This window comes from Nothobranchius furzeri, chromosome 1 (assembly GCF_043380555.1).
Source record: "Nothobranchius furzeri strain GRZ-AD chromosome 1, NfurGRZ-RIMD1, whole genome shotgun sequence".
NCBI classification, from domain to species: domain Eukaryota; kingdom Metazoa; phylum Chordata; class Actinopteri; order Cyprinodontiformes; family Nothobranchiidae; genus Nothobranchius; species Nothobranchius furzeri.
The window spans coordinates 92,773,113-92,798,266 of record NC_091741.1 but is presented as its reverse complement, the minus strand read 5'-3'; the positions used below and the strand labels follow the sequence as shown (position 1 = coordinate 92,798,266).

General features: G+C 45.5%; 2 protein-coding genes and 1 pseudogene across 34 annotated transcripts in view; all 3 read left to right on the top strand.

The window, feature by feature from the left end:
* Positions 1–23,884, top strand: part of LOC107376386 (protocadherin gamma-C5) — a 344,488-nt gene extending 320,604 nt beyond the window's left edge. For 13 of the 33 annotated variants that reach the window (XM_070551650.1, XM_070551644.1, XM_070551641.1 and 10 more), the window contains exons 2-5: positions 17,073–17,131; positions 17,892–17,945; positions 19,982–20,079; positions 21,324–23,884. In XM_070551650.1, the coding sequence (XP_070407751.1) occupies positions 17,073–17,131; positions 17,892–17,945; positions 19,982–20,079; positions 21,324–21,607 (495 nt within the window). In that variant the 3' untranslated portion in view covers positions 21,608–23,884. Of the gene's footprint in view, positions 1–7,430; positions 9,882–10,271; positions 13,419–17,072; positions 17,132–17,891; positions 17,946–19,981; positions 20,080–21,323 lie in introns of those variants that run through there. The other 20 variants (XM_070551695.1, XM_070551683.1, XM_070551682.1 and 17 more) reach the window with 8 other exon arrangements.
* LOC139070093 (protocadherin gamma-C5-like) lies at positions 272–3,458 on the top strand. The gene has a single exon (XM_070551737.1). It carries the CDS (start codon positions 684–686, stop codon positions 3,150–3,152), a length of 2,469 nt encoding a protein of 822 aa, XP_070407838.1. The 5' UTR covers positions 272–683; the 3' UTR covers positions 3,153–3,458.
* On the top strand, positions 3,524–6,557 carry LOC139070074 (protocadherin gamma-C5 pseudogene; annotated as a pseudogene).
* Positions 23,885–25,154: the final 1,270 nt, after the last annotated feature.

Sequence of the window (25,154 nt, the reverse complement as noted above, 5' to 3'; positions counted from 1 at the left end):
GAGAGAGAGAGAGAGAGAGAGAGAGAGAGAGAGAGAGAGAGAGAGAGAGAGAGAGAGAGAGAGAGAGAGAGAGAGAGAGAGAGAGAGAGAGAGAGAGAGAGAGAGAGAGAGAGAGAGAGAGAGAGAGAGAGAGAGAGAGAGAGCTGTCTTTAGTGTTTCAGCACCACAGATCTGGACAGAGACGTTTCCGCTTTCAGTCTTTTAATGATCGAATTTTTTTATAATAAATTAGTGGATTCTGCTGGCATTCAAACAAATATATTATTTTGCGACATGATTTTGTTCTACCTTTGTTTTATTTCCATGAAAATTATTTAAAAAAAGTAAATGAATGAACTTTTTCATTATTTTCATTATTTCTAGCTTTTTTCCTGCAAATCTGTGTCTAAAACACTCCTCTCCTGCTCTCCTACTGGTTGGTAGGGAGAATATTGAGCACCAATGAAACGTGCAGCTGTACAAAGAGATCTAGTCCCTCCCCCTTGCAGCGAGTCTTCACAAACACCTACTGCATGGAGATGGAAGAAAGGCAGCGATGCTGCTATTAAATCTAAAACACATTAATTTTGCTCTTTGCTCGGATATAATTGTGTGTTTTGCTCTGGAATAAGTCTCTGTGATGATGGATGGAATAGATATTCTTTTTGATCACGTTACTGGGAAATAATTCTTGCGAATCCGGAATGACAAAGACAAAAGGATACCGAGACTGGAGATGGAAAGCGGTCTGGTGGCATCATTTCTTCCTGTTGTGGAGTACAGTAGAAGGACAGACTCGCTACGGCATCCCAGAGGAGCTGAAACAGGGATCTGTAGTTGGAAACCTGGCCAAAGATCTGGGTTTGTCTTTATCTGACATCTTTGAGCGTAAGCTGCGTGTCGCCTCTGAGGCTGGTGAGCAGTATTTCAGCGTGGATGCGGGGAAGGGCGAGCTGCTGGTGAATGACCGGATAGACAGAGAGGCTTTATGTGGACAAAGCGCCAGCTGCGTTCTGACTCTGCAGGTTGTGGCTGAGAATCCGTTACAATTACACCGAATAGAAGTAGAAATTAGAGATATAAACGATAATTCTCCGGTTTTCTTAACAGCTGAGCGGGTTTTAAAGGTGGCCGAATCCACCGCCACGGGTGTACGCTTTCCTTTAGACGCTGCGCAGGACCAGGATGTTGGTAGTTATTCAGTTAAGTCATACACACTGAGTAAGAATGAATGCTTTAGTTTAAAAATGAAAGATTTGCCAGGTGACAGACAAGTTCCCGAACTGGTGTTGGAGAAATCTCTTGACCGAGAGAAACAGAGCATCCATCATTTATTGTTGACGGCGTCAGATGGAGGCAACCCTGCAAAAACTGGAACCTCAAAGATCACTGTTAGTGTTTTGGACATTAATGATAACGTGCCCATGTTTAAAAAGGCTCTGTATAACGTGTCTGTCTCAGAAAACAGCGCAGTCGGATCTATTCTAGTACAAGTTGACGCCACGGACGCAGATGAGGGTGTTAATGGTGAAATAGAATACGTGTTTGCTGTTCACACACCCCAATCACTGCTATCCATTTTAAAGCTGGACCCAACCACTGGAGAGGTCGCGCTGATTGGACGGTTAGATTATGAAAGTAGTGCCAAGTACGAGATCAGCATCACCGCAAAAGACAAAGGATTTCCTGAAATGGAAGGGCACTGTCGTGTGCAGATACTAGTTGTGGATGTTAATGATAATGTCCCTGAAATAATTGTAACATCAAGGCCAAACCCGGTGCGCGAGAACGCACCAAAGGGCACTGTCGTAGCTTTAATTGGTGCACGAGACCTCGACTCTGCTGAGAACGGTAAAGTAACGTTGCAGCTTCCAAGAAACGTTCCTTTCACTCTGAAACCTTCATTTTCTAATAATTATGAACTATTAACAAACGGTCCTCTAGACCGGGAGAAAGTCTCACAATATAATCTCGAAATTACAGCGTTTGATTCGGGCTCTCCGCGCATGTCCAGTAAAAAGATCATACCTGTCAGCGTGTCTGATGTGAACGATAACGCTCCTGTGTTCTCTCAGCCCTCCTATAACGTGTATCTAAAGGAGAACGGAGTACCAGGTTCTATTCTGTACTCAGTATCAGCATCTGATCTGGATTCAGGAGAAAACGCAAAGATCTCTTACTCCATCCTGGACTCGAAAGTCCAGGACGTCTCTGTCTCATCTTATGTTTACATGAACTCAGACAACGGCAGCATCTACAGCATGCACTCGTTTGACTATGAGAAGCTGAAGGTGTTTCAGATTGTGGTCCAGGCAAAGGATCAGGGCTCTCCGTGTCTCAGCAGCAACGCTACAGTCCATGTTTTTATCCTGGACCAGAACGACAACGCCCCCGCTGTTATTTACCCCTCCTCCGCTGCCCTGGGCTCCCTCTCTCACCAGAGGATGCCCCGCTCCGCTAAGGCGGGTCACCTGGTTACCAAGGTGACGGCGGTGGACGCTGACTCGGGGCACAACGCCTGGATCTCCTACAGACTGGCGGAGGCCACGGACGCCTCTCTGTTCACCGTCAATCAGTACACAGGAGAGGTGAGGACTAAACGCGCTGTGTCCGAGCAGGACGAGTCCTCTCAGAGGCTGCTGATAGAGATCAAGGACGATGGAGAACCGCTCCAGTCCGCCACCACCACGGTGTCCATCCTGCTGGAGGACGGTCTCCATGAGCCCATGTTAGAGCTCCGACACAAAGCGTCCGAGCCCAGCAAGAAAACTGGCAGAATCACCCTTTACCTGATCCTGTCTCTGGCCTCGGTGTCCGTGCTGTCTCTGGTCACGTTTCTCGTCTTAGCGGTTAAATGCATCAGGAGCAGCAGGAGCAGCGGGAGCTGCTGCATCAGACGGAGCGACTGTGATGATTACAAGAAGCCCAACAGGAACCTGCAGATTCAGCTCAACACTGATGGACCCATAAAGTACGTGGAGGTCCTGGGAGGAGACATGATGTCCCAGAGTCAGTCCTTCAGGTCCTGCATGTCTCCCATGTCAGAGTACAGCGACTTCACTCTGATTAAACCCAGCAGCACCACAGACTTTAAAGAAGTCATCAGCGTTCTGGATGCGTCTTTACCCGACAGCACCTGGACCTTTGAGAGCCAGCAGGTGAGCAGGAAATGAAATAAGTTTAAAGTTTGACTGCGCGAAATTTAAAACACTTTCTGTGAGTGCTAAAAATATCTTAAATAAGGAAATAAAAAACGTTAATTTTTTTCTTACTTCATATTAATTTGATTTTCTAAATAATCACTGATTGCTTGTGAAGTGTTTTGTGAACACACACGCAGAGAGAGAGAGAGAGAGAGAGAGAGAGAGAGAGAGAGAGAGAGAGAGAGAGAGAGAGAGAGAGAGAGAGAGAGAGAGAGAGAGAGAGAGAGAGAGAGAGAGAGAGAGAGAGAGAGAGAGAGAGAGAGAGAGAGAGAGAGAGAGAGAGAGAGAGAGAGAGAGAGAGAGAGAGCTGTCTTTAGTGTTTCAGCACCACAGATCTGGACAGAGACGTTTCCGCTTTCAGTCTTTTAATGATCGAATTTTTTTATAATAAATTAGTGGATTCTGCTGGCATTTAAACAAATATATTATTTTGCAACATGATTTTGTTCTACCTTTGTTTTATTTCCATGAAAATTATTTAAAAAAGTAAATGAATGAACTTTTTCATTATTTTCATTATTTCTAGCTTTTTTCCTGCAAATCTGTGTCTAAAACACTCCTCTCCTGCTCTCCTACTGGTTGGTAGGGAGAATATTGAGCACCAATGAAACGTGCAGCTGTACAAAGAGATCTAGTCCCTCCCCCTTGCAGCGAGTCTTCACAAACACCTACTGCATGGAGATGGAAGAAAGGCAGCGATGCTGCTATTAAATCTAAAACACATTAATTTTGCTCTTTGCTCGGATATAATTGTGTGTTTTGCTCTGGAATAAGTCTCTGTGATGATGGATGGAATAGATATTCTTTTTGATCACGTTACTGGGAAATAATTCTTGCGAATCCGGAATGACAAAGACAAAAGGATACCGAGACTGGAGATGGAAAGCGGTCTGGTGGCATCATTTCTTCCTGTTGTGGAGTACAGTAGAAGGACAGACTCGCTACGGCATCCCAGAGGAGCTGAAACAGGGATCTGTAGTTGGAAATCTGGCCAAAGATCTGGGTTTGTCTTTATCTGACATCTTTGAGCGTAAGCTGCGTGTCGCCTCTGAGGCTGGTGAGCAGTATTTCAGCGTGGATGCGGGGAAGGGCGAGCTGCTGGTGAATGACCGGATAGACAGAGAGGCTTTATGTGGACAAAGCGCCAGCTGCGTTCTGACTCTGCAGGTTGTGGCTGAGAATCCGTTACAATTACACCGAATAGAAGTAGAAATTAGAGATATAAACGATAATTCTCCGGTTTTCTTAACAGCTGAGCGGGTTTTAAAGGTGGCCGAATCCACCGCCACGGGTGTACGCTTTCCTTTAGACGCTGCGCAGGACCAGGATGTTGGTAGTTATTCAGTTAAGTCATATACACTGAGTAAGAATGAATGCTTTAGTTTAAAAATGAAAGATTTGCCAGGTGACAGACAAGTTCCCGAACTAGTGTTGGAGAAATCTCTTGACCGAGAGAAACAGAGCATCCATCATTTATTGTTGACGGCGTCAGATGGAGGCAACCCTGCAAAAACTGGAACCTCAAAGATCACTGTTAGTGTTTTGGACAACAATGATAACGTGCCCGTGTTTAAAAAGGCTCTGTATAACGTGTCTGTCTCAGAAAACAGCGCAGTCGGATCTATTCTAGTACAAGTTGACGCCACGGACGCAGATGAGGGTGTTAATGGTGAAATAGAATACGTGTTTGCTGATCACACACCCCAATCGCTGCTATCCATTTTAAAGCTGGACCCAACCACTGGAGAGGTCGCGCTGATTGGACGGTTAGATTATGAAAGTAGTGCCAAGTACGAGATCAGCATCACCGCAAAAGACAAAGGATTCCCTGAAATGGAAGGGCACTGTCGTGTGCAGATACTAGTTGTGGATGTTAACGATAATGTCCCTGAAATAATTGTAACATCAAGGCCAAACCCGGTGCGCGAGAACGCACCAAAGGGCACTGTCGTAGCTTTAATTGGTGCACGAGACCTCGACTCTGCTGAGAACGGTAAAGTAACGTTGCAGCTTCCAAAAAACGTTCCTTTCACTCTGAAACCTTCGTTTTCTCATAATTATGAACTATTAACAAACGGTCCTCTAGACCGGGAGAAAGTCTCACAATATAATATCGAAATTACAGCGTTTGATTCGGGCTCTCCGCCACTGTCCAGTAAAAAGATCATATCTGTCAGCGTGTCTGATGTGAACGATAACGCTCCTGTGTTCTCTCAGCCCTCCTATAACGTGTATCTAAAGGAGAACGGAGTACCAGGTTCTATTCTGTACTCAGTATCAGCATCTGATCTGGATTCAGGAGAAAACGCAAAGATCTCTTACTCCATCCTGGACTCTAAAGTCCAGGACGTCTCTGTCTCATCTTATGTTTACATGAACTCAGACAACGGCAGCATCTACAGCATGCACTCGTTTGACTATGAGAAGCTGAAGGTGTTTCAGATTGTGGTCCAGGCAAAGGATCAGGGCTCTCCGTGTCTCAGCAGCAACGCTACAGTCCATGTTTTTATCCTGGACCAGAACGACAACGCTCCCGCTGTTATTTACCCCTCCTCCGCTGCCCTGGGCTCCCTCTCTCACCAGAGGATGCCCCGCTCCGCTAAGGTGGGTCACCTGGTTACCAAGGTGACGGCGGTGGACGCTGACTCGGGGCACAACGCCTGGATCTCCTACAGACTGGCGGAGGCCACGGACACCTCTCTGTTCACCGTCAATCAGTACACAGGAGAGGTGAGGACTAAACGCGCTGTGTCCGAGCAGGACGAGTCCTCTCAGAGGCTGCTGATAGAGATCAAGGACGATGGAGAACCGCTCCAGTCCGCCACCACCACGGTGTCCATCCTGCTGGAGGACGGTCTCCATGAGCCCATGTTAGAGCTCCGACACAAAGCGTCCGAGCCCAGCAAGAAAACTGGCAGAATCACCCTTTACCTGATCCTGTCTCTGGCCTCGGTGTCCGTGCTGTCTCTGGTCACGTTTCTCATCTTAGCGGTTAAATGCATCAGGAGCAGCAGGAGCAGCGGGAGCTGCTGCATCAGACGGAGCGACTGTGATGATTACAAGAAGCCCAACAGGAACCTGCAGATTCAGCTCAACACTGATGGACCCATAAAGTACGTGGAGGTCCTGGGAGGAGACATGATGTCCCAGAGTCAGTCCTTCAGGTCCTGCATGTCCCCCATGTCAGAGTACAGCGACTTCACTCTGATTAAACCCAGCAGCACCACAGACTTTAAAGAAGTCATCAGCGTTCTGGATGCGTCTTTACCCGACAGCACCTGGACCTTTGAGAGCCAGCAGGTGAGCGAGACAGAAAAAAACGCAGATGGATTTATAGTAACGTTGTGTTGTTGTTTGGAACATACTCTTTACTGAAAGTCACAGGCATTTAACAATACATTTAATAATAATCGTTTCCTTCAGAAGTTTGAATAAATGTAAATAGCAATAATTCATAGTTTTATATTAACTCGAGTCAGTTTTCTGGGATGCTATTGTTAGTTATGACCGAGTTATGATAAAGCGTATTTGTGTGTGCGAGCTGCGTGCTTCAGCACTGCAGGGGTGGACAGCGACGGTGACTCTATCATCAGAGTAGAGAGCATGTGTTGGTTAAACTGATTTTGGCGTTAGAGTGATTAATTAACGACAGTTTTAAGTGTGAAATTATTCCCCCTACGTTTTGTTAATCTTTCAGCAGTGCATCTTCTCAGGGTAAAACAGAAAGAAAGCAAAAAAACATATAAAATTAATAAAATTACACACGTATCTTCCAAATAATCTAAATATTTTATCTTAAATAAAAATAAAATGTATTAAAACATTTAATTTTACAATTGGAGAGCGCTTTGTGAAACTAAAATATACATTCAGTTAATAATAAATTAAAATGAATAATTAAAGTGAGTCTTGTGATTCAGACGTTTTTAAACGTGTCTGATGCATCTCTAACTGACCTGCTCAGTCGGACTCTGATTGGATAACAGAGAGGGATGCTCTCCACCAGTAGAATAAAGAACTGTACAAAGAGATCTACTCCCTCCCTCACGCAGCCTCGGCAATCACAAAGCTCTGAGTGGGAGTGCAGCGGGCAAAATGGTTCTTAGACATCCAGAATTGTGTTTTAATTCAGTTTTTTATCAGTAACCGTTTATTATAACCGGTCATGTGGCACTGTTGGAGTCTGGATTTGTTTAGTTTTGATCTTGACTCACCTGGAATGGAAATGTTCTCTTTTGTGGAATAAGCATGACAAAGACAAAAGGATACCGAGACTGGAGATGGCTTGCGCTATGGTGGCATCATTTTTTCCTCTTGTGGAGTACAACAAACGCACAGACTCGCTACAGCATCCAAGAGGAGTCAAAAACGAGCACCGTGGTTGGAAACCTGGCCAAAGATCTGGGTTTGGGATTATCTGACATCTTTGAGCGTAAACTGCGTGTCGCCTCTGAGGCTGGTGAGCAGTATTTCAGCGTGGATGCGGGGAAGGGCGAGCTGCTGGTTAATGACTGGATAGACAGAGAGGCTTTGTGTGGACAAAGCGCCAGCTGCGTTCTACCTCTGCAGGTTGTGGTGGAAGATCCGCTTCAGCTGCATCGGATCGAGGTCGAAATACGAGATATTAATGATAATTCTCCAAGTTTTCTTTCGAACGAATTATCTTTAAACATAGCCGAGTCAGCTGCAGTTGGGACGCGCTTTCCTTTGGAGAGTGCAGCGGACCCTGACGTGGGCACAAATTCAGTTAAATCATATACCCTCAGTAAAAACGAGTGTTGTTCCCTCAAAATAAAAGAAATCGAGAGTAAGACCGTTCCAGAGCTGGTTCTAGAAAAACCTCTAGATAGAGAGAAAATGTCTGTTCATAAAATATTACTGACGGCCTTGGACGGAGGAAGCCCAGTCAGGTCCGGGACCACACAGATCACCATATCTGTTTTAGACATAAATGATAATTTCCCAGTGTTTGAAAAAAATCTTTATAAAGTATCTTTGGCGGAGACGAGCATTAAAGGAACTGTCGTTGTTAAACCAAAAGCCGCGGACGCAGATGAAGGTTTAAATGGTGAAATAGAATTTTCGTTTGGCTCGCGCGCACCAACGTCTGTGTTATCCACCTTTGATATCAACTCACTAACAGGTGAAATCACTCTGAAGGGCAACTTAGACTACGAAGCTGCCAAGTCGTATGACATAGATGTAACAGCAAAGGACAAAGGCAGTCCTCAGATGGAAGGCCACTGTCGCGTGCAGGTGGATGTTACTGACTTCAACGACAACGCTCCAGAAATCGTTTTCACTTCTCAGCCCAAACCCGTGCGCGAGGACGCACCGGGTGGTACCGTTGTCGCTTTGATCAGTGCGCGAGACCTTGATGCAGGTGAAAACGGTAAAGTAATGTTAGAGCTCACCAAAGGTTCACCTTTTAATCTGAAACCGTCGTTTTCTAATAATTATGCGCTGGTGACCAGCGGAGCTTTAGACCGGGAGAAATACCCAGAGTATCATATTGAGATAACAGCGACGGACTCAGGCTCTCCTCCTCTGTCCAGTAAGAAAACTGTAGTTGTCAGTATCACTGATGTGAATGATAACGCTCCTGTGTTCTCTCAGCCCTCCTATAACGTGTATCTAAAGGAGAACGGAGTACCAGGTTCTATTCTGTACTCAGTATCAGCATCTGATCTGGATTCAGGAGAAAACGCAAAGATCTCTTACTCCATCCTGGACTCGAAAGTCCAGGACGTCTCTGTCTCATCTTATGTTTACATGAACTCAGACAACGGCAGCATCTACAGCATGCACTCGTTTGACTATGAGAAGCTGAAGGTGTTTCAGATTGTGGTTCAGGCAAAGGATCAGGGCTCTCCGTGTCTCAGCAGCAACGCTACAGTCCATGTTTTTATCCTGGACCAGAACGACAATGCCCCCATTGTTATTTACCCCTCCTCCGCTGCCCTGGGCTCCCTCTCTCACCAGAGGATGCCCCGCTCCGCTAAGCCGGGTCACCTGGTTACCAAGGTCACGGCGGTGGACGCTGACTCGGGACACAACGCCTGGATCTCCTACAGACTGGCGGAGGCCACGGACACCTCTCTGTTCACCGTCAATCAGTACACAGGAGAGGTGAGGACTAAACGCGCTGTGTCCGAGCAGGACGAGTCCTCTCAGAGGCTGCTGATAGAGATCAAGGACGATGGAGAACCGCTCCAGTCCGCTACCACCACGGTGTCCATCCTGCTGGAGGACGGTCTCCATGAGCCCATGTTAGAGCTCCGACACAAAGCGTCCGAGCCCAGCAAGAAAACTGGCAGAATCACCCTTTACCTGATCCTGTCTCTGGCCTCGGTGTCCGTGCTGTCTCTGGTCACGTTTCTCATCTTAGCGGTTAAATGCATCAGGAGCAGCAGGAGCAGCGGGAGCTGCTGCATCAGACGGAGCGACTGTGATGATTACAAGAAGCCCAACAGGAACCTGCAGATTCAGCTCAACACTGATGGACCCATAAAGTACGTGGAGGTCCTGGGAGGAGACATGATGTCCCAGAGTCAGTCCTTCAGGTCCTGCATGTCTCCCATGTCAGAGTACAGCGACTTCACTCTGATTAAACCCAGCAGCACCACAGACTTTAAAGAAGTCATCAGCGTTCTGGATGCGTCTTTACCCGACAGCACCTGGACCTTTGAGAGCCAGCAGGTGAGCAGGAACTGTATCAACGAAAAAAAAACAAGATTTAATTAGAAAGCAAACAACGTTTATCTCATTTAACTTACTTTTGGGTCTGGCAACATGTACATTTTGTGTGTTTTAAAACCCAACTTCATCTTATTTACTCCGGTTTAAGGATATTTTATAAAGTTAAACCTAACTTGTCATATCAAATACATTTATAATAAAAAAAATCAAAATCTCACTTCCCATAGTCAAGATTCATCTTTTCATAAGAACATCTAATATAAACAGAACCATTAATAACATAATATTTAATATGTTTCCTCTGTTTTTGTCTTGCATTGCGTTTTTATTTAATTGGTTACTTTATACAGTAAATGTGTATCTAGATTTCCTACATTCAACAAATACGTTTATGATTTGTCACGTTTAATCCTTTTTCTCAGAAGTTTGGGGACTTGAAATGGATTTTTCCTCTAAAATGTACATTTAGAGAGAGAAAAGGAGGAAATCACGCCCCCACGCGGGTACTATGGGTGTAGTTTTCTGTGATCTATCACTGGTCCTGATACTGACGAGCCCTGACTAGTTTCTTCTCTATAACAAAAGTAATCTAACATACCGTTTCTCAAAGTTACTGAATAAAACGTTACAATAAAAGATAGCCATGCTCCTAAAACACAGCTGTGTCCTTCAGCTCTAAAGCTGCTTGTCAAACTTTCAAACTCGCCTGCTTTCCTCTCCCTGTGGGAGAGGAGCCAGGGAAAAGTTCAGTGTGGGTGTGGGAAGCGTGACAGCGCTGCTCCTTTGTCTTCCAATCAGAGGACAGACATCCGCGGTCTCTGCCCGCCCATGGAGGGAGTGAGGCGGAGGAGACAGAGCGGAGCGGAGAGTTTTAGTGGAGCCAGAAACAACTTTGATTTTCTCCTCTTCTTTCTTTATTTTTTTGTTCGTTGTTCATGTCGCCCGTCATGATCTTATCAAAGCTTCCAATCGCTTTGCTGTTAGAGTGGAAATGCTTGCACCGAGTCTGGTTTTGACGCAGTTATGGATACGTGACGGCCCAAGAAGTTTGAAACTTTCCACCGATCCTCGGAGCGCACAATGGACTCGTGTGGGAGGAAGCGCTCCGGAGGAGGGAGGCTGTGGAGGGTCTACTTCTGCCTAGCCTGGATGTCCCCTGCCTCCGCGCAGCTCAGCTACTCTGTCTCAGAGGAGCTGAGTCTGGGCTCGGTCGTTGGGAACATCGCCAAAGATTTGAGCCTGACTGCGCAACGGATTGTTGAGAGAAAGTTAAAAGTGGTTTCGGGGTCAGAGGTGCAGTACTTCGAGGTGAGACAGACGACCGGAGATTTGATTATTAAACAGAAAATCGACAGAGAACAATTGTGCGAACAGAGTCCCGCCTGTTCGCTTCACCTACAAATCCTGCTGGAGGACCCGCTGCAGATCCACCGCGTCGTGGTGGATGTTCTGGATGTGAATGATAACGCGCCGCGGTTTTCAACCAGCAACATCACCCTGGAGGTGTCAGAGGCGGCCGCGCCGGGCACACGCTTCCGCCTGGAGAGCGCGCACGATCCAGACGTGGGTACCAACTCTTTACGCACCTACCAGCTGGCAGCAAACGACTTATTCGTTTTAAAAGTGGAATCTAAAAGCGATGGCAGCAAGTTTCCGGAGATCGTCGTGGATAAAGCTTTGGACAGGGAGAAGCAGGCCTCGTTCCGCCTGCTGCTCACTGCTGTGGACGGGGGTCAGCCGGAGAAATCCGGCTCCACGCTTCTGCTAATTAGGATCCTGGATGTCAATGACAACGCGCCGGTTTTCGACGAGCCGGTGAAGAAAGTCACCCTCTTGGAGAATGTGGCACGAGGCACTTTAGTGACGAAATTAAACGCGACCGACGCAGATTCGGGCAGCAACGGTGAGGTATCCTTCCTGTTTAGTAAATACACGTCGGATCGCGCCCTGCAGCTGTTCAGCGTGGACTCTAGCAGCGGGGAGATCCGGGTGAAGGGAGACGTGGATTATGAGAAAGGTGTCTCTTATCACATCACCGTGCAGGCCAGAGACGGGGGCTCCCCCGCCATAGAGGGCTCCTGTAACGTCATAGTGGACATCACTGATGTGAACGACAATGCACCGGAGGTGACACTGACGTCGCTGATCAGCCCTATCAAGGAAGACTCTGCTCCAGGGACTGTGATCGCCCTCATAAGTGCCAGAGACCTGGATTCTGGTGTGAACGGCCAGGTGAAGTTAACCATCTCACCAGGTGTACCTCTTCAGCTCATTTCAGATTTTGGGATGCATTACAAACTGACCACATCTGGTGGCTTGGACCGAGAGACTGTTCCAGAGTACACAATGGTTGTCAAGGCCACTGATGGTGGCTCCCCGCCCCTTTCATCCCAAATCACCTTTGTGGTGAAGCTCTCTGATGTAAATGACAATCCTCCCACCTTCTCCCAGCCGTCCTACTCTGTGGACATCCCTGAAAATAATGCCCCGAGCTCCCCCATCACTGCCGTTTCTGCCACAGACCCGGACCTGGGAGAAAATGCACACGTCTCCTACTCCATCCTTCCCAGCATGGTCCAGGGCTCACCCATATCATCTTATGTGTACATAAACCCAGACACCGGCCACATCTACAGCATGCGCTCTCTGGATCATGAACAGCTTAATGCGTTTCGTGTCGAGGTGCAGGCCCGGGATGCTGGGGTGCCCCCACGGACAGCAAACGTCATGGTGCACGTGTTTGTGGTGGATGCTAATGACAATGCGCCGGCACTTGTTCATCCCTCCCACCATAAAGACAAAAGGTTGCAGCTCAGTGTGCCCCCATCTGCCAGACCGGGGCTTCTCATAAATAAGCTGGTGGCGGTGGATGCAGACAGCGGGCACAATGCTTTGTTGTTCTACTCCATCGCCCCTGGGCCAAACGCTGGCATGTTCCGCATCGGGGCCCGCACCGGGGAGCTCCAAACAGCCCGCAAGTTGGCTGAAGAGGAAGGGGGCTCGACTTATGATTTAACAGTCATCATCCAGGATAATGGCGAACCACCAAAATCCTGCTCTGTGAACATAACAATAACTGTGGATGAGAAAGGTGCAGCCATAGATGCTCCTGAAAGCCCCCGCCGCAATCACCGCACTGGGCTGCAGGACATCACGCTGTACCTGATCATCTCACTTGCCTGCGTGTCAGGTGTGGCATTCATCACTTTTGTGGTCTTCATGGTGCGCTGCTTGAGGCACCGTGACCCAGTGCTGGGGGGCTCTGAGTGCTGCTGCTGCTACGGTCGCCACAGGTCCAGTCGCTACCACCAGAGGCCCAGCAAAGACCTGCACCTGCAGCTCAACACTGATGGACCCATACGATACATGGAGGTGGTGGGTGGTCCTCAGGACCCTCACACACGCACCTACAGGCCCTGCTACTCCACCATATCAAGCAGAAGTGACTTTGTGTTTATGAAGACACCCATGCTGAGTCACAACAACACGCTCAACATGACCCTCAGCAGGAAGCAGCTCATGAGCCCAGCCAATGAGGTGAGGGCAGAAAGCGTTCCACTTTTGGGATAAACACAAATCTTAGGTGTTATTGTAGATAAATAAGCTTTTTTAAAATTCTTTAAATAACTGAAAGGGTTATTTTAATGTTCTGACATTCAACAGTAAAGATGGCGGATCCTTCTCTCCACATGGCGAGGTACATTTTGGAGCGCTGCTAGGCGAGTTTTACTCATAAATCATAGTTACTGTCACAAACGTAAGTGACTGAGCACTTTCCTGTGGAGGAAAGGGTAGAGGCGGCAGAAATTTAGAGGAGAAAAGTAAACAGCTGAACTGGAAACAGGAAGGAGGAAACAAGTATGTAACAGATGGAGACCTCCAGATGAAATGGGGTCTTGCAGACTTGGCTCAGTGAAGTGGCTGGAAGAGAAGAACAGGATGAAAGAAGGAGAGAGAGAGAGAGGGGATGTGATGGAAGAGGAATATGGAAGAGGGTGGAGATAGAGAGGCACAGCGTTAACCAGTAACTGAAAAACAGGAATTTGTGCGGTCACTGGCCTGAACCTGACTTCCTGTTGTCCTCTGACCCTTTGGTGATTAGTTCCAGAACTCACATGTGTGAGTCAGACATGTTGTTGCTGTGTTTGACAACAATCGAGTAAGGATCCAATGCATGCAACAGCAGCTTAGTGGTTAAAAGTATTCCCTCCATCATTCACTACTGGAGTTTGCTGAGATTTTTCTCTGCTGGTTATGGTGAGTTTGTTTTGCCCTGAGGTCAGGAGGCTGCCATCTGTCTTTGTGACACGTGCCCAAATAGGACAGCAGTGGAAAAGAGACAGAGGGGTAGATAACTGGACAAGAGGGACGGCTTTATGCACATGTGCCACTGCAACAGAGTGAGCGGGCTGCAACGGCCGCCATCACTGTGGGTGTTTATGAGCATGACATTGTGCGTACAAAGCGTTAAGCACGAGGAGCCTGCAGTGGTGTGTAATTTTAGCAGGACCCTGGGGCCTCAGTGCCTTCCCACTGCCCCTCTCTCTCTTCTGTTCATCTGCAGAGTGCTGTTTTGGCACGCTCACTTTAACCATGTGTGAACACACACATTTTTGGGGGGGTTCATGCTGTACCGAAGCAGATCATGAGTTTAAACCACAGGAAGAAATGTTCACACTTGTTTCATGTTTTGTCGGTGATTAATTTTCTCAGGATCTGAATATTTTCATGAGTCTGGAGCTAGGTTTGGGCTTTAGCAATGAGACTGCTCTGTTTTAAGGTTTAAGAATCCAACAACAGTAGTTTTTCTTACAGTCATCTGTCACTATGGAGCATGTCCTGTAGGAAAACCTCGTTATTTCAGTGCTTTTTTACTTTATTGAAGCAAAAACAGAAACAAGTGCAAGAACCACCAGGAAAATATTATCGTTTACTCTTCTCATTCTCATGTACTCACCTCAATAAAACAGCAGCATTCATTTAAGCACAACACAACTCATTTTTAAACCCTTAAGCAAAGAGAAATGTGTAAATGTGCCTAAAAGCTGCAGTCTTTCAGAATATAAGTTGTTTTCACAGCTTTCAGTGTAAAAACTCTTTAAAAAGTCTGAAATCTGCTGAGAAGTTCGCTGAAAAAAAGGTTTCACGCTACTAAATTTCAAATGTTTTGATGAAAAATTGCCGTAACTTTTGAAAAGATTTTTGAAAAATGGCAACGAGGAGACTGGTAACCAAACAAGACACATGCAAAACACCAAAAATCTTCTGGGTATGATTCACTAAACCATTCTGATGGTTTATGCTGATGTAAGTGTTATTATAACACCTCTTTATGCAAAGTCACTTGCTTTACTTGTCTTTAATAGGCTGTGGTACAGTCCTGGTGGTTTTACCACCAACATTACTGGAGCACATTTCTGAAAACTGAATTTATTCATAACGTTTCTAGATTTATGTTGTGTGTGCTGCTTATCCTCAGCATTTCTCTGTCTCAGAAAATACCATCCAGCTGCTTTAACTCTAGTTTATCTGGATTCATGTGTGCCCACCATATTATTTTCACATGCTCACACACTGGATAGTTTCCAAGTGTGTCATTCTGCTGATCAGTTTAACATAAACCCTGATAAATCCCACCCTGCACGTGCTAGTCCTTCAGCTGACACACTTTATGGAGCAACAGTGTAATTCATGTGGAGACGTCTCCGAGCGAGCTCTTTGATTCATCTGAAACATGGATAGAAAACAGACTGCAGGCTTTAAAGCTTCCAGGTCAGTCTGATAATCTGTCTGTGGGATGAAAATCTGAACCAACTGGGCAGCATGTTTATCTGACTCATCCTCTCCCCCTTAGATGGAGATTGACTAGAATACTTTTAACGCTTCAACCTAGTAAAACTGCCACTTCATTTACTACTAAATATCTGCATGGATATCTGTGAGCAACAATTACTTACTGGCAATATTATCCAAAAGCAGGTCTTACAGGGTGCTTCCTGTACACACCTGTCCTGTAGAGAGATCTAAAGAACCAGTGTGTGTGTGTGTGAGTGTGGTGGAAAGCGAATCACTCGGCAGGAATGCTGGGCCTCTTTCTGTGGACGTTTGCTTCCATGCGGATGTGTCCTGATCGTTTTCTCATCTTTCGTTGGTCTTTTTTTTTAAGCCGAGTTCTGCTGTAAAGGAGGAAAAACGTGGCTTTCATCTTAAACCAGGCATTTTTTATTTGGACTACTTTGTTTTCGACTTACTGGCACATCCATCATAAACTCCAGTCATGATAATAAACAGATTCTCTTTACATTCTGCGTAGGAATTTTAAGGCGGATTCAAAGCTCGTCTCCCTCCAGTCGGACAGCTCTGTTAATAATGCAGCCCATCGGGCTGCTGGCCTCTCCCTCTGGGGAGCTCTCGTGTCGATTAGGTAGCAGAATCTGGAGCCGAGCCAGGCTTATTTATTCACCGCATCAGTGCACAATAAGAGAGTCAGAGAGAGGAGGGAAGAGCAGGAGGGTGACATGAGCAGTGAGGTGGAGATGGACAAGATGGGAGCGGCTGAGAATACATTCGGAGTAGAGATGCCTTTATCTTTATTTAGATAAATCCCTGTAGTTTGTGGAGTTCTTGTTTCAGCCTAATATCGGAGGACTTCCACTTTCCAGTTTGTGTATAAAACATTTGTTCTTTTAAGATGCCATGGTTTTATCTCAACCTTTCTACTTGATAGTTGGCGCATCCATCTATATACCGGTAAACCTGTGGACATCCTGTTTATCATGGTGCTACTTCCTGTCTGGCAGTTTAAAGACTCCTTGAATAATCATCTAGTTTACTTCCTGACAGTCTACCTTTCTGTTTTTAACAAATAATACAGGGTTATAATACACATTTCCTCTCCTTATGTGATTTATATTCTTCCGTGCAGCGCTAGATTTGCCCCCGCAGCTCTCAGAGCAGCAGGGATGCCTGACACAGAAATCTGAGGCCATCTGTAACTCTTTGTTGAGCCTCCTGTTTTCTAAACCCCACAAAAGGGACACACGTCTTTATCATCATCACATTCAGATGTCTCAGCTATGAAGCAAATACACACACACACACACACACACACACACACGAGCATGTGAGGAACATCTTGCTGCCGCGGTGAAACATCCGTTTAATGTTGCATCCTCTGTTTTCTTCTCACAGCAAAAGCCTCCCAACAACGACTGGCGATTTACGCAGGGACAGAGACCCGGACCAAGTGGGTGAGTCAGCAGAAACACTCCTTATTAATTTACCCAGTGACTATGTTGTTGTTCATCGGCAGATAGAAAAAGGAGAAATGAGGAAAAAGCAAAGAATTTATAATGAAAAAGGTTTTAATCATGACTTCAAGTGATGTCATAGAGACAAAAACGGCTGAATTTGTGTAAATAATAGTTCTGAGTGTGTTCAGGCTCCTGAATCTCTGCCTGTTTTCAGGCTGCTTTATAAAATGGCTGCCGCAGCTTCCACTCCCCTCCCCCTCCTCTGCTGTTCCTCTCCTCTCCGCGCTCCCCGAGCCTCTGCGCCATCACTCAGTACTGCTGATGAGGGATGGTGACCAGAGCTGGAGGGGGCTGTGCTTATCCGTTGCTTTTTCTCCATTTGATGCAGAAAAGTGGATGTATATGACCAGTCTTTGCAGCAGATGAGGTGTTTTTTTGTGGTTTAGTGAGCATGTGTGTTTCTCATGCTGTTTGGGTTGAAAAGGGTTGTGTGCAGCACTAGAGATAGCTCACCATGTTCTAGAAGTGAAACTTTTATCTGGGCAAAAAAAAATCAAACCCTCTACTGCCAGAAATACACAAGACACTGCAGTTTGGAGATTTCAGCTCAGTTTAAGAGAATTATTTAAAAAAAAAAGAATTAAAAAAAAAGAAATTTCTTCAAAGAACTGGTAAATGTACCACAGATTCAACACATTTGTCTCTAAAAGGTAGAGCAAAATGTTGTTTCAGGCTGTATAACTTGTTGTGTTTTTAGTCCCCACATGCCATACGGTACACACATACGATGGACGCCGAAGAATGGGACAAGGTACCAGCTTAGACCTTGACACCTTGACACTTTGGTCACTTTCTGTCCTCGATCAGGGTTCACATTTCATCCATTCATCCTGTCAGAGAGAACACGGATGAGGGCCGGGAGTGACCAAACTATCCGAGGTAGTGCACTGCAGTTGAGTGCTGTGCTGTGTGTAGATGTAGCTAACCCATAGCTTCTGATAGTCTCCCTAAAAGTTTGATGGGGTTTGTTGTCGATCGATGTGCATTTATAGGCCACAATGCCTGCTGTGGCATAGAAAGACGTGTGACACGTTTGCGTGCCGTGTTCTGTAGACTTGTTGTGCCTTATATGTGTGCTATAAGCCTGGAAGCTCCTCCTTCTCCTCTCCTCCTCTGAGGTTTGCTCGCCATGCAGTGTCGCCTTTGATGTGTGTCTGTGATGGTTGTAGCTCAACATCACCACATGCAGCTTTTTCTATGTGATCTACGATGAAAGCAAAGGAAGTTGAAGGAACTAGTTTGCAAATGATGCGGTGAAGATTATCTAAAGAAGAGGAAGAGGAGCTGTTAGCAGGGACAAAACATTACAGAGGAAGAAATGATGGCCCTGTCAGGTCCTTGTTGTGCAGTGCTGCCCACAGGAAGTGATAAGCCCGACCACAGGAAATGTTCTACTAAATATCAGGATGTGATAAGCCACCGTAGATGCTGATTCAGCATAAATGATGCATTTACTTTAATCTTCAGTTGTGTGAAGAGCTACAAAATGTCTGCCCTGACTTAGTCTGTTCCTCATTGGCTGCCTGGCACAGGACCTACGTGTTTCTCTCCCTCTGTTTTCTCTCTGGCATCAAACCCAGAATCACTTCAGAGTTCTGGCACAACAAACTGGCAACCTTTGCTTCAACGGGGATCTAGTTTTTGTCTTAGAATTCCTTTTCCACTTTGTCTCAGTTAGTCTTTTGCCTTCTCTTGAATCGCTGGAGAAGACTGGTTGGTCTGGGGGTGTTTGGGATACAAAAGAGTTCCTGTTTAGGCCTCAGTGGAGTTGTAACGCTATCTGATGTGCAAAGGTTTTAGGCAGTTAAGATTATTTGAAGATGGTGTCTGACATAAAGTTGTAAGTGCTTTTTGTTTAAGTTCCTGGAAAGCAGGGAGAAAGCCGATTTAAGGCCTGATATCAGCAGACATATAAGTATTCTCTGTCACAAAGTCTAAGTCAGTCTGTTTGATTAGTCGGGGCTGTGCTGCACAAGTGCATGAAGCTTTATCAAGAACCAAAAATATATAAAGAGCATTGACCTCTCTATAACCCTTTTCATTACATTCACTCCTTTCCACATTTACTTCTAACCTCTTTTACCTCCAACATAAACCAACTAGCATGCTGCACACACTGAAACCCAGTTCTTCGTATTTGTGTGGTACCACTAATGCAGGGACATGAGACGTCATCAGTACTTAAGAGGTTCTGTTGCCTCTTAACATCTAAAAATGGATGATTTAGTTTCTCTTTGGCCACAGCAGCAGAGATGGGATTAAGGCATTGTGACCTAGTTGTTGTTGGTAGAGCTTATGCTGATTTGCAGCATGTGAGAGTTGTTTGACTGAGCATACTCCATCACATCTCCCTTGTTAGCCCCACATGCAAATTGCAGCAGTAAATAAAGCAGCCTTTGAAGGTGAAGTCTGCCCAGATGGAAATGTTCAGCGCTCACTGTGTGTGTGTGTGTGTGTGTGTGACTACGCAGATTGAAATTTCCTTTAAAGGTGGAGTCATTAAATATTTAATCAGATTTACTAGAAGGTCCTGTGCTCCCAAGCATACCAGTTGTACTCCGAATGCGCCGACACGCTAGCTGCTGTGAGCCGATGCATTTGTTCACTCCGTAAAAAGGCATTTTTATTTTATTTTATTTATTTTTAGATGGTTTTGCAGACTACATCCTTCTTGTTGTTTCTGCTGAGTCCTTCATCAGCTGCTTTGCCTTTACACCTTAAACTCTTAAGCCTGCAAGGTTTAAATCCTGTTTTTTTAAGTTGTGCCCATCCTTATTGTTTCTACAGGGCAACTGGAGGACCTGAGGTTGCCATGGGAACTGGCCCATGGCCCCAGCCCCCTACTGAAGCAGAGCAGCTTCAGGCACTGATGGCTGCCGCGAACGGTGGGTCATCGTTTTCCTCCTTCCTGTCTCTTCCTAACGGATGCATTTGTCTGCACATGCTCATGGATGCGTGGGAGGTTGTTTGTGCAGCTTCCCGTTTTGTTGCAGGGCAACAAGCCAGACTCATTCATTGATATGTTCCTCTCTGTCCACATTGATATTTCCATTCCAATAACCAAAACACCGGACATCACTACCTGCCTTACAGTTGATGTGTTGACTTTAAAAACATGACGGAGACGTGTGTTTCCACCGTCCACTCGTCACATGCTGAAAGGTTTGATCACAAGCACAGCTACAAGGACACACATGACCCTTTTATTAATCTACAACTCACATCCTCTTCTTCCTCTGGTGCTCCAGCGAAGGTCTGCCAAACAGACGAAGGGCACGCACATGCAGCGAGTCATCTTCAGGCATCGCCCTGGAAAATAGTCACAATGCTAGCTAAAAAGATGCAGAGCAAACCGATCAGAATAGATTAAGGACTAAACTCAACCAGACTAATGACATAACAGGCTCAAGCATTTGTTTCCAGTGTTTCAACACACCATATCTCCTTCCTTTGACAAACACGTTCACTCCCTTCTCAGACATGACTCGGTACGTTGCAGGGAATTTTTCCCACTGGATGAAAAAGCAAGATGGAGAGTCTGCTTCTATGGCAGAGTGAGATTAATGCCAGCACAGGGCTGGACTGCATTAATAGTTACTCATCTATCATGGAGGGAGAGGAAGGGTTAGCAGCTAATGTGATGAACACTGAAGGTCGTCTGTTCTGGTTTAGCATAGCTGACTTGACTGGCAGGACTCAACGACTAGAGATATTTGTTGCTTTCAGTAACGGACCATTTGTCCTGCATGTGTGTGTGTGTGTGTGTGTGTGTAGAGTCTCTGGCTCTGCAATGCAGGGGCTGTGAGAGAGTTATGAGCTGAGCACCTACGTCATGCACTCAGACACAGAGCATGCTCAGTGGAGCTCCACTAACACAAACGGATCCCTTCACAGTCCCACCTCTTCTTTCACTCTGCTCTCATTTCAGCTTGATGCATTTTTCTCTTTAGTTTTCTTGCTGATGTTTTCACCTTTAGAAGCTTCTCATGCGTTTGTGCTTTGCTTCATGATTTTAACACTGCCACTGTGAGACTTTCCAGCACCTTAACACGTTTCACTCCCCCCCCCCCCCCCCCCCTTGTCCCTCCACCCTCCCTCACACCCCCAACTCTGTCTCTGTTCTCCCCAGAAGTGAGTGAGGCCACGGCCACCCTCGGGCCCGGCACCATGGGGCTGAGCACCCGCTACAGCCCCCAGTTCACTCTGCAGCACGTGCCTGACTATCGCCAGAACGTCTACATCCCCGGCAGCACGGCCACCCTCACCTCCAACCCGCAGCAGCAGCAGGCCACGGCCCAGCAGGCTACGCAGCAGGCGCTGCCCCCGCCTCAGGCCGCCGCCCAGGCTGAACCCCCGAAAGCGGCCCAGACACCTGCCTCCAAGAAGAAGTCCACCAAGAAGGAGAAGAAGTAGACGTGGACGGAGAGAGGTGAAGGGATGATGATGTGATGAGAACCCCCCACACCCCCCCATTAGGTATCTCACTGCTCTGCTGTCACATGGACGCTGTTGGTGGTTCTCTGAAAGGTTGTAGAAGAATCCAAATGTGCTGGAGGTTTTCATTATTAACCCATGTTATGCTTCAGTCTAGTAATGTTCATGTAATCTTTGTGGGTAGATATTCTTGGCAGGGTATGAGGGGTTACCGTTGTTTTGTCTTTTTTTTTTCTTTTCTTTCAACAAAAACAAAAAAACAAAAAAAATCTGGTGGACAAAGAGATTGAGTGTAATGAACCTTGCTGGGATGACAAGGCCACACACAACGATGTATTCAGAGATGAAATGTTAATGTCTCTCATGTTGGATTTATTGTTGCGCTCTCCCGCAGAGGGAAAGTCGACTTTTGTAAAGTACGCTGGTTGCCATCCACTCTCCTCCTCCATAAGGGTCGGCCTTAGCTTACGGCTGATGTTGAACAGGTATTACAGACTCTTCTTCTGCATGCTCATTTAGGTTCAAACCACTTACATTAGTTTAGAGTTGCAAACTATGCATTGCAAAAGGAAAGAGGAGGACATCCTGGATCCAAGTTCCTCCCGCCAATCCAAGGTCAACATAATGCTCACATAAGCATTTACTTGACACAGAATGAATTACTTTTGTAATCATAGTTTTAAAAAGATTTTAAAAAGTATAAGATATTAATCATCTGATATTTTTTATGACCCGAGCATGCACCCACAGGAAAGGGCTGGCCTTAGCCACGCCGGCTCAGTGTACCACCTAGGATGGGTGTAGTACTGTCCTGCTGCCCTCCTCTTCCTCACACCCCGCTCGTACCCTTCCCTCACCAATCCCTCCATGGTTTGAGCCAATCTAAGAGAAATGCACTGTCCATAACCAGTAGAAGAGTCAGGGTTGTAATCACTTCTGTCTTTAGGGATAAATAGATGTGGTAAACTTACGTGCATAGGACTTTCTAAACACTTTGTAAACCTGTAGGGCCTTGATAGAGACTTTCCTTCACTTTCTCAAGGTGCTGAAGAAATATCTTGATGTGACATCGTACATTCTTGCTTTCTTTTCTGTTGGGAGACCTTAGTTCAGTTGTGTAATGCAGTTTGTTTAAAATATGAAGTCTTTGATTTGCCGTCCATCCGTCTGTCAAGCTTCTCGCCAGGTTAAACTGCATGAAAGTAAAAGGCAGCTTGCAGGTGGGAATCAGGGGGGGTCAGTGACAAGCTAAAGGACTGAGGCGGCACCAGAGAAGGGTGGGATGCAACTTTGGCTCTACTCACTGAATGTACAGAGGACCCGCAGTTGGCCTGCCCACCCTTAAAGCACTGACCCAGGTGGAGGTCAACAAGCACAGCCACCCCAGCTCTCAAGCATCTCCTTTACTGAAATGAACGAGAATTCTGGTCCTCTCTGCCTCTCACCTGCCTGCACCCCCCACCCCCACCTGGCTCTGTGAGGCCTCGGCCCCCCCACCTGTAAATAAACACGAGTCAGATCGATAGTACGAGCCAAGTGTTTGCAAACGCAGGGACCTCATCTGACATTTTCACAATGAAAGTCCCTCTCAACAAGGCGTGGCTTACTACTGGAATGTGTTGCATTTTGTTTTTCAAGAAAATAAAAAACCCACACTCAAAAAAACTAGATCAACAATAAACAAAAAAACTGACATGTTCTCCAAGAGTTTGTGTTGCAATGTAGTAACTAAGCACCAAGGAAGCCAACTAACTCGTCAGTGTAAATAAATGAATTAAAGATAACTTTAGATAAGTTAAAAAAAAAAAAAGTGACACACGTAGACTAGATATAACTTGTGGTATCTGTTGCGCATATTTTTGTGTTTATTTCCTCTTTATTATCATTTATCACCTCGTAAAGAAAGAAGACAAAGAAAAAAAAGAATATGGAAATGTTTCTATCCCTCTGTAACATCTTAATGTTATTTTTGCAGTGATTTCTCTCTTGTGCATTTGTGAAATAATGCCTCTCATTCTCTCTTTCTGTCCATATGAACAAATGATTATAAATATTATATGTGTGAGTCCGTCCGCTGCTGAATTAATACTACTCTATCCTGCTGTATTATCTTTCTTATAAAATGCTTTTCCCCTCTTCATGCTTCACTTCTTGTGTTGCGCTCTTATTTTTATGCTAATATTTATATTTCTGTTTTATTTTCTCTTGGACACTGACATTTCAAATAAAAAGAAATCATATAAAAAAAACTTTAAATGCCTTTTTGGGTTATTTTTTCATATTAATTATATTCCTATTTTCAAAATTTGAGATCCAACTGATCTAATATGCAGTAGGATCTAAATTAATCTCTGAATTGTGTGTTTTTTTAACTCATAAATCTTTAATTACTTGTCTAGTTCATCTGTTTGGGTTTAAACCTTTAGGAAAGGTGGAACGAGGTGAGAAACAGTATGAAATGAAGATGCTTTGGTTAAATTCATGTTGGAGAGAGCATTTTTCACCATCTGATCCTTAATCACACAGGAGTTATGGATCATCTGGCAGTGTGAGGTTCATGACAGGATCTTGAGATGATGCATGATGACAATAAGAAAACCCATTGCTCATCCTGGTGCTACCAAAGGGATCATGGTAGCCAGCCCAGGCTCTCTGTGCCTTGCTTACACAATAACACGTCCCTATAAATAGGCCACAGGACGTCACAGAGCCAAACAAAAGAAGCAGAAGACTGCAGATGTAGGAGGGAAGGAAGAAGCAACACAAAGACTGTGGGGAAGGAGATGATCTTAGTAATGATGTTTATTTGGCTACATGGATAATGTATTTGAGTTGTATTATGCTAAGAATGTAAACATATTATTAATATTAAGGCAATAATACTTCCTTCTATTCAAAAATCCTCATTTTTGTACTTTTTAGTTTAGTTGCTTTTATTTCCAGATTAGTTGATTTCATGCTTCAGTGAAATGTTGGGACTAACACGAGCACGGATGTCCTAGAAGTCAACGAGTTACAGACCTGCAAGAGATTTATGCAGCTGAACCTTTTATAGTCTGATAAAAGGGACGATAAACTAGCATCAGAGTTATTTACTTTGACTTTCTAAATTAAACGAGTCTCTCTTCGACTCTCCAGCTTTCCAAAATCAATCACTACAGACTCACAAATCCAAAATGGCTGCCTCTTTTCAACCTTCTCTAGATGCATTACACAGTTGCCACGACAACTGTCAGCCCCAGCTGCTGGATGTCCTTTTTCCTCTACACATATTCATTACAGAACTATGAAGAGCCTGTTATTGGCTGCTGCTCCAGCATTAGTCAGACCTGGCAACGCAGACGGACGTATGCAGGAAGCACGGAAGCATTTCCCTCATAGAGACACAAATAGATGAGTCAGAAGCGTAAAAAAACATTTGGATTTACTGAGTGATCTTATTCTGGGTAACAATCACAGGAAACTACAGAGGTACCCAGAAATTAAGGGGACATGATTAATTAATTATTAGGCGTGAAGTCACAGA